Raw genomic sequence first — 9,173 nt, forward strand, 5'->3', positions numbered from 1 at the left:
GGGGGGGGGGGGGCGTCGCGCAGTCTGAAGCGTCTGAAGGAGGGGGAATGTGTGATGTATGGTCGTTTTGATTTACACGCCAAGAGAGATAGGAAGAGGCGGACGCCCAAGGGTGGGCGACGGCTAGCGCATCAACACCCCTAGAGCCCTAGTCTCCTTAAAATCCCTGTGTGGTGACGGCGTGCCGTCCTCCCATCCCTCCCTTGTGTTGTCTGTACTTGGAGCACTTGGAGTGCAGTCAGTAACCTCACATCCAGGGCCGGGGAGCTGAGAAGCGCACCCAGCGGGCCGGATGATCGGGATCGGGCTACGGGCTAGAGAGCCCTGACCCCTAGCTAGGGGGGGTGCGCGTTCGCAGGGAAAGGGCCGTAAAGTAAACACGCGTCTCCGAGGGTTGGCTCCGCGCTCCGGGTTTCCCCTAGCAGCAGACCGCCCCCTCTACTCGGAGCTATAATGAACACCAGACATGCACACGACACGCACTCTCAGACGACGTCACCGCTCAGGGCCCCTTCGCGCAAGGTCCTCATCCTCACTCCGGAGGAGGCTCCCCTCTCTGGAGCTTGTCCCCAGACAAGGTTATGGGAGTGGCCATAACAGGTGTTATGGCTGTTATGGCTGGCTGCTCATAACACCCCATAACACCTCATAACACCTCATAACACCTCCATCGCTGTTATGGCTGTTATGCCCACCCTACCATAACACCTCATAACACCTCATAACACCTCATAACACCTCATAACACTCATAACACATCCCACTGGTTGTTATGACAGCCAGCATAACAACCTCATAACAGCTGTTATGTGTCCCACGGATTTTTCTTTTGGAGCCCCGCCGCGCGCGTATCCCGGCGTGTTCCGGTAAATTCTTCTTTTGCGTTAAAATTCTTCTTTCGGAGCGCCCGCCCCGCGCTTTTGCTGCCACCAGCCAACCATGGCCTACCGGATGAGGATGTTCATGAGCCAGAAGCCCTCGTCGGTTGACCTGCGCGTCTCCGACTTCAAGAGGGTTCCCGGCTTCAACTATGTGCTGTCTGTGTCGGCGGAGGACGAGCACACGTACGACTCGCTGTGCTCTGATATCCGAGAGGCGTGGTCCATCAACGCGTCAAACGGCCTGCAAATCTACGCGTTTCCCGAGGGAACGAAGGACGAGTCGGCGACGTTTGTCAACACGCCAAAGGTGTTTCAGAGCGTCATGTCCGTTTGGTGGTCCCGGCCATCCGACCTCGGCTCGGACATGTGGCTGGCCGTCGTCGAGATTCCGAGCAAGCAGCAGAACGCGCCCCTGTTCGGCACGTTGGAAGTGGCGGCTCCGCTGAGCGTGGCGCACTCAGCGGGTGAGCTCGCTCGTAAGCTCGCGCCCAAGGCGCCAGCGATGGGCGACGGCACAGGCTCAAAGGAGAAGCGCGACCGCGAGGCACCGGCCGAGAAGAAGAAGAAGAAGAAGAAGAAGGCCAAGGCGGCGACGGACGCGGCGCCCGGAGACGAGGACATGGAGGAGGACGAGGAGGAGCAAGGCAAGCTGCGCATGCAGCAGGTCGCCGCCGCGCAGACCATGCTCGACAAGCTGCATGCCAACACCAAAAAGATGCCGTACGTCCTCGCGTCGCAGGGCGAGGGCGACACTCGCCCGGACAACCGGCTCGTCCTCATCCACCAGGGCCAGAAGACCAAGCTCGAACTGCCTGGCGGCAAGACGCAGCCAAGCTACCTCGAGTTGACGCAGGCGCGTCCCTCTCCGCCCATGCCGTCACTCTCCCTCGCCCCTTTCTTCACCGTGGTCCCGCCCTGCAGGTCACTCCCGAGATGCTCGACAAGGACGGCAAGTTCAAGAAGGGGACGGTGTATGTGAGCTGCCGCTGGCCCGCGTGCGCGAAGGGCGATGGCTTCAGGGGCTACCCCAAAGCATGGCAAGTCAACGGCCGGCTGACTCTCGCCGCCTTCAAGACTAACCACACCGCGAGGCACTGCCCGGCGATGAAGATCCTCGAGAGCCTCTCCCCGGAGGAGCTGCGTCAGCTGGCGGAGGCGCCGCTCACCGAGAGCCTGGCCCTTGGCGCCGCGGCCGCGCAAAAGATCGCTGCGAAGGGGCAGGCGGAGGAGGCGGGCGGCGCGGCGGGCGGCGATGAGGCGAGCGGCGGCTCGATCAAGCCGATCTCGCTGAGCAGCTCGCCCGTCAAGGGAGCGACCGGCAGCGTCGCGTTCACGGTCGGGCCTGAGACGGTGCACGCGTGCTATCTCGGACCGACCTTTCTCGGCAAGAACGGCACCTACGCAGAGCAGTTTGTGGGTGCGGTGCTGCGGCACGTCGTCGCCAAATCGTTGGGCGATGCGCTCGAGCAGTGCGCCATCCTGCAGGGCGACTACCTGCGCTGCCTCTGGCTCAAGCTTTCCGGCGGGCGGGACTTTCTCCGCAACTGCCTCGACTCGGCCCACGCCACGCCTCAGGGCCCCCAGCAGCAGGCCGTCGTAGTGCAGATGTGGATCGACCTCACCACCGCCATGAGCGCCGTCCGCGCTGACTGCGGCCACTCCCTGCTCGACATCTTTCGGGACAAGCAGCTCGTCTTCGTGCAGGGCACGCTCGACAAGTACCACCACTCGCTGCTGGTGATTGTGCCCGAGATCCCGTGCGTCCTCTCATACGACTCGTGCAATTCCGGCGAGCACTCGAACGAGCTCAGCCTCTGGTACAGCATGCTCACCACCGCCGCGTACAAGCACGTCAACAAGGAGCTGAGACAAGCGGGCCATAACACCGTGGATCCGGGACGGCTCTCTCATAGCAGCCCATAACATGTTATGGGCTGCTATGCCCCGAGAGCCATAACACCATAACAATAACTGTGTCCGGGGACCATGGAGCTGGGGCGATGCATGCTTTGGAAGCTTGGGCCACGCAGCGACCAGCTGAACCACCTGCTGCCCAAGAAGATAGAAGCGTTGGCTGGCCAGCGCGTCGTCGCTGTGTCGGCTGGGCTGCACCACAACCTCGCCCTTACTGCCGACGGCACCGTCTGGAGCTGGGGCGGTGGCTACTTGTACTTCGGCCTGCGTGTCGCGTGTGGGTGTGCGTGTGCCAGACAGGGACGAGGGAGTTTCCTCGCGCACCCTCAGTCGTTTCCTCTCCTGTCAGTGTATTTTTGGGTTGGTCGGCGCCCAATAAAACGAAACGACTTCCTGGGCAACAGCTCCAACTCCAATTCGTCACCGGCCACGGGGGGGGTAAGGGACACGCACACGTTGTGTTGCCGTGTGTTGCCGTGCCACCTGCCTCTCTCACTCGCATGCTCCTCTCCCCACACAAGCTAGAGTCTCCGCACCAGCTGCCCTCCACACGTCACACGTCTCTATCGCTACTCCCTCGCGCTGGGGCCAGCGTTTGTGGCATATATGGGCGTGGGCCCACAGGCAGGGCTGGCGCGGCGAACGTGTTACTCGAGGCCGCAGAACGTCAGACGATCGGCCCCGCGCCCGCGTCGATCCAGACCGGGGCAGCTACCAGAAGCAGCGCCAGCGGGAGGAGGATCAGGCAGGAGAGGCCCATGCCCACCTGGAACACCGGCGAGCCGGTGCCCACCCTGCTCGCCGTGTCCGCCATGGTTGCGGTGCCCCGCCGGGCCGCAGTGCCACGCCGACCAACAACCGTCTGCATCACCGGGACGCCGTGCCTCCGCAGGAGAGCGTAGCTCGCTCCAGCTAGCCTGAACCCTTTGGCCTCCTCCAGCCGGATCGCAGCCGCCTCCGCCTCCGCCTTGAGCTCCTCGTAAAAGACGGGACAGCCCTCTCCCTTCAGGCAGGCGCGGTACTCCTCCTCCTCCCGCAGTTTGGTGGCGCTCGCCGCCTCCCTCGCCGCCTCCAGCTCGGTGCCCCAGTGGAACGAGAGCACGACGGGGGCCAGAGAAGCAAAGCAGCCGAGCGCCGGCCGCGGGTCAAAGTGAGGCTCAAAGCTGAGGCCGTCGCGTGCGGCTGCGCCCAAGGCGTCGACCGCGCACTGGTCGAGCGGGATGAGGGCGGTCGGTGGGTTGGATCGAGTGGCAAGGCCAACGGCAAGCAGAGCTCGAGCAACCATGCCTGATGAGAACGTGATGGCCGCACCTCATTGACACCGTCCTCAAATAAAAAGTCCGCCGATGATTTCTTTGTTCAAAGCCACCCCCCTGGCACCTGTCTGTCTGCTATAGCCGCAGCTCGAGAACCACCTGGGGCTACCAGACAGCTGGCACCCTCCGACAATGGGCTGCTCTGTGCTCACTCTCGTCTCCCTCTTCGCGCTTCTCGTGGGCGTGGACTGCTTGACTGCGCTCGCCGGACCAAAGCTGCACTTGACCGCGCGGCTGGCCGGTGGCACTTCCACGCGCGTCCCGCACGGTGCGACCGCACAGTTTGGCGGCAACAAGAAGCAGGCGCCGCAGAGGTTCACATTTGACGGCCGGCCGCCTCGTGACGGCCCGCAACCTCCTTCGCCGGTCCTGTTCGTTGCTGTGCCGGTCGGGCTCTTCTGCGCCTTCATCTTTTGGGCGCTGGCGGCATAAGGAGAGTCCGTATTCGCTCTATCTCGTGCATCAGCGATCAGGCTCGCATTACGGTGGCGAGTCCGACGACCTGACACTTTTTACACGCGGGTGATTGATTGTTCATTGATGTTCACCACAGCGGAGCATAGCGGTTGCACGCCGCGGTTTCTTAGAATACTAGGGTGCCTGGTGTTGTGGCTCTGCTGCGGCACGTTGACAGCAGCGTCGCCGAACTCGTCGTGGACCTTCTTGTTCCGAGTCTTCTTGCCCGCCGCCGCGGCCTGGCAGGCCGCGTCGAGGGGAAGGCCCAGGCGGCGCTGCACCGAGATCCGCATCGCCCAAGTCTCCATTCGCAAGTCATCCCGCATTTGCGAAAACAAATTTACAACAAAACTCCCTCGCACAACACTGGGCACAGGACTGGGCGCGGGACTGGCGCGCACTGGCACTAACACAGGTACACCAACCGACGGCGTGCAGCAGAGTCACCGACGAGTCGGTCTGCGTGACTCCTCGTGTTCCGTACCGTTCTCACACATCCATATAAATTCACTTTGGCCTCACTGCAGCGAAAAAAGCGAGACATGCCTCAACCCTGAATTCCTCACAGATTTTAGATTAGGTGACGCTGTCGACCCTCTAGTGTGGGACCCTGTCCTCCTCCCATCTCCCTCACACCTGGGGGCTAAAATGTAAAAAGCCGTAGCTTGTACACACCGACGACGGTGTACCATACGACCTCGAGGAACACTCGTACACAAATTTACCCCTCGATCGCCCCGATCGCCTCCGTCACCACGGCCACTAGCCGCGACGCCTCCCCCTCGCTGCGCGGCCCGTCCCTCCTCCACCTCGCCGCGTCGTGGTGCCTCGCCGCGTTCGCCCAGATGCGCAGCGAGTGCAGCTGGCTCCGTAGCTCGGTCGGCAAGCCGCACTCGCGGTGCCAGTAGTTGATGCGCTCCTCGAAGCCGTCGGGCGCCGCCGCAGAGCGCGAGGCGTAGACGGCGTCGAGGCGCGGCATCAGCGTGTTGAAGGCGAGCAGCATGTTGCCCTGGATGCGCGCCTGCGCGTCGCCGCCCGTGCGCATGCCGCGCACCTGCACCGAGAGCGGCGAAGGCTCGTACCCGGTGGTGCGGGCGGCTGCCGCAGCGGCCTCGTCTGCAAAGGCCGGCGCAGCTTCTTCCACCCCCGCCCCGCCCTGCGCGCCAGACAGCAGCGCCCGGAGCGTCGACAGCGCCTCGGGCAGCGTGGGCCGCTTGCGCAAGCTGTGGTGGCAGAGGCTCTTCTGCCCGTCCCCCGCCTGCGCGAGGTCCTTTACTGCGCGCGCCGCGTCGACTGGCCAGCCCGCAGCCACGTCGGCGAGCTTCACCGCGTCGATGTCGGTCCAGTCCTCCTCGAACTCGTCCTCGCACCGGTCGGTGAGCTGCACCTCGGAGCGGCTGGTGAGGCAGACGAGGAGGGTGATGCCGATGGCGTAGCCGTCCGTCTTGCTCGAGTACTCGCCCCCCTTGGTAATGGAGGGGCAGAGGTAGCCCGTGGACATGTAGAGGGCGGTCGAGCGGCAGCGGACAGACGCGTCGGGACGCTGGTCCTTGGCGAAGCCCGTGTCGGCGAGCACGGCGGTCAGCTTCTCGTCGAGCAGGATGTTGTCCGGCTTGACGTCGCGGTGCACGATGCCCTTCGAGTGGAGGTAGACGAGCGCCTCGGTCGCCTCGCACGCGACACGCACGCGCTGCCGCCACGTCAGCGGCCTCGGCGGCTCCACCATCCCCAGCCGCCGGAGCTGCGCAGCGCGGTCGGGATCCGAGATACGCAGCCGCGCCTCGAGCGAGCCGCCGCGCATCAGCGGCGAGAGGAGGCAGACGCCGTCGGGTGAGAGGCAGTAGCCGAGCAGCGGCAGCAGGTGGGGGTGGCTCACCGCCTTGAGCAGCTTCACCTCGAGCTCCGCCCGCGACAAGCCGCCCGACTGGCCCGACTTTGCCCGCTTGACGACGAGCGGCAAGTGGCGCAGCTGCGGAGGCGCGGCGAGGGAGAGGTGGAGGTTGGCCGACGCCTCGTAGACGCGGCTGAAGCCGCCGCTGCCAATCAGCTTGCCCTCTGCAAACCCGTCCGTCGCCGCGGTGAGGTCCGACAGGGCTATCTCGACGGGCCGAGCAACAGCCTCTTCCGCCGCGGCCGGCGCGGAGGCGACAGACAGAGTTTCCAGCTTCGACTCCGCCGCGCTCATCTCCTCGGCCAAGGCAGGCAGCGCGCCCACGTGCGGCCTGGCGGCAGCGATGCCCGCTCGGAGCGCGGAGGGGCTGTCTGCGGTGTCGAGCGACTTGAGCGCGCCCATCGCCGCGCCATGCGCCTTGCGCAGCCGCTGGCTGTCCCGCCTCCGCGCCTCCTTGAGCTTGTCGCGCGCGCGCTTCGCCGCCGCCAGCACGGCCGGGCTTGCGAGGCCGCTGCACGCCTCCAGCGCACTGGCTAATCTCTCGTACGAGCCAGCGGCCACGGCCTGCTGCAGCGCCTCGTCCGCCGCAGCAATGGCGGCTGCGTCGGCGGGCGGAGGAGATGGGGCTGACGGTGGGGCTGGCGGCGGCAGAGCGGCGGTGGCGCTGGGGCCAGGTGCCACATTGTCTGCCTTACCGCCGCCGCTCTTCTTCTTCTTCTTCTTGCCCTTCTTGCTCTCCCTGGCGCGCTCCTCCTTCTCCGCCTCCTCCTCCGCCAGTAGCGCCTCGGCATGCCGCGCCGCCTCCGCCTCTGCCGCCGCTCTCTCCGCCTCCCTCGCCTCCGCCGCCTCCGCCTCCGCCGCCGCCGCATGCTCCTCGATGACGTGCACGCACTCGGCGCAGCCCTCCTCCTTGGCCAGCTGCAGCGCCGTCTTGCCGCTCGCACTGCGCGCCGCCGTGTCTGCGCCCGTCCACAGCAAGCGCCGCACGACGGCGGTGTGGTTGAAGTAGGCGGCGAGCATCAGCGCGGTGCAGCCGTCGCTGTTCTGCAGGTTGAGCTCCGCGCCATGCTTCAGCAGCATGTCGACCACCCGCTCGTGGCCGTTGGCGGCGGCGAGCATCAGCAGCGTGATGCCGCTCGCCTCGCCTTTCTCGTACGTCGCGTCGGCCCGCCCGCCGCCGTCAAGCCACTCCAGCACCGCCGCCTCCTCGCCTCGCTCAGCAGCTGTCACGACCGCATCGGGGGCTGCCACGCCACCGCTCGGCGCCCGCCCCGCCGCCACCGCTGGAGATAGCGTCTTCGCAACTCTCGATCCAGCCGAGGGAGCGCCGCCGGAGGAAGCGCCGCCTGCGCCTGCGCCGCCGGCTGCCGTCGCCGTGGGCCGTCCTGCCACCACCTCCTCCTTGACGTGCTGCCTGAAGGCCTCGGCGCACTCGGCGTGGCCCTCCTGCTTGGCAACCTGCAGCGCCGTCTTGCCGCTCACATTGCGCGCCGCCGTATCCGCGCCCGCCCGCAGCAAGCGCCGCACGACGGCGGGGTGGTTGAAGAGGGCGGCGATCATCAGCGCGGTGTCGCCCTCGCTGTTCTGCAGGTTGATCTCTGCGCCGTGCTTCAGCAGCAGCTCGACCACCCGCTCGTGGCCGAAGCTGGCGGCGTGCATCAGCGCGGTGCCGCCGTTGCTGTTCTGCAGGTTGATCCCCGCGCCGCGCTGAAGCAGCAAGTCGACCACCCGCTCGTGGCCGTGGCTGGCGGCGGCCATCAGCGCAGTGTCGCCGTTGCTGCTCTGCAGGTTGATCTCCGCGCTGCGCTGCAGCAGCAACTCGACCACCCGCTCGTGGCCTGCCTGGGCGGCGATTATCAGCGCGGTGAAGCCGTTGCTGTCCTTTAGGTTGATCCCCGCGCCGTGCTGCAGGAGCAAGTCGACCACCCGCTCGTGGCCATAGAAGGCGGCGCCCATCAGCAGCGTGAGGCCGCTAGTCTCGCCTCTCTCGTGCGTCGCGTTGACCCGCCCGCCACCGTCAAGCCACTCCAGCACCGCCTCCTCCTCGCCTCGCTGCGCCGCTGCCACAACCGCGTCGGGGGCTGCCGCGGCACCGCCTGACACCGGCTCCGCCGCCGCCAGCGACAGATTACCCGGCCGCACTCGCACACTCTCGCCGCCGCCCTCGAGCGCCACAGCGTACCGCCCGCCCTCGAAGCTCCGCGCCACGCCCCACCGCCCGTTCAGCTCGGGGCGGGAGGAGAGCCCGCCGAGCACGACGCGCTGGCCGAGCAGCGGCGCGTCCTCGGCTGCCGCTGCCGCGCCCGAGGAAGCGCCGTGCGCCCCTACTCGGCCCTCCGTAGCCGCCGCCGCTGCCTCAGACAAGATCTTGACGCACGCGGCGTGGCCCTTCTCCTTGGCCAGCTGCAGCGCCGTCTTGCCGAGTGAACTACGCGCCGCCGTGTCTGCGCCCGCCTGCAGCAAGCGCCGCACGACGGCGGGGTAGTTCAAGAGGGCAGCGATCATCAGCGCGGTGTAGCCGCCGCTATCCTGCAGGTTGACCTCCGCCCCGTGCCAAATCAGCAAGTCGACCACCCGCGCGTGGCCTTGGTGGCCGGCGTGCATCAGCGCGGTGACGCCTTTGCTGTTCTGCAGGTTGAGCTCCGCGCCGTGCTTCAGCAGCAGCTCGACCTCCCGCTCGTTGCCGAAGCTGGCGGCGTGCATCAGCGCGGTGAA

At 66.3% G+C, this 9,173-nt stretch overlaps 2 protein-coding genes across 2 annotated transcripts; one reads left to right on the plus strand and one right to left on the minus strand.

Moving 5' to 3' along the window:
* Positions 1–4,243: 4,243 nt before the first annotated feature.
* Positions 4,244–4,543, plus strand: EMIHUDRAFT_232298 (hypothetical protein; the record flags this gene model as incomplete). Its single annotated transcript, XM_005783256.1, has 1 exon — positions 4,244–4,543. The coding sequence occupies one exon, from the start codon at positions 4,244–4,246 to the stop codon at positions 4,541–4,543; it is 300 nt and encodes a 99-aa protein (XP_005783313.1).
* A 1,408-nt stretch (positions 4,544–5,951) lies between these two features.
* Positions 5,952–6,677, minus strand: EMIHUDRAFT_54213 (hypothetical protein; the record flags this gene model as incomplete). The annotated part of the gene is made up of 1 exon (XM_005783257.1): positions 5,952–6,677. A coding segment is annotated over one exon (726 nt), but the record flags the coding sequence as incomplete, so codon positions are not given.
* Between the last annotated feature and the right edge of the window lie 2,496 nt (positions 6,678–9,173).

Source organism: Emiliania huxleyi (genome assembly GCF_000372725.1).
Source record: "Emiliania huxleyi CCMP1516 chromosome Unknown EMIHUscaffold_180, whole genome shotgun sequence".
Taxonomy (NCBI): domain Eukaryota; phylum Haptophyta; order Isochrysidales; family Noelaerhabdaceae; genus Emiliania; species Emiliania huxleyi.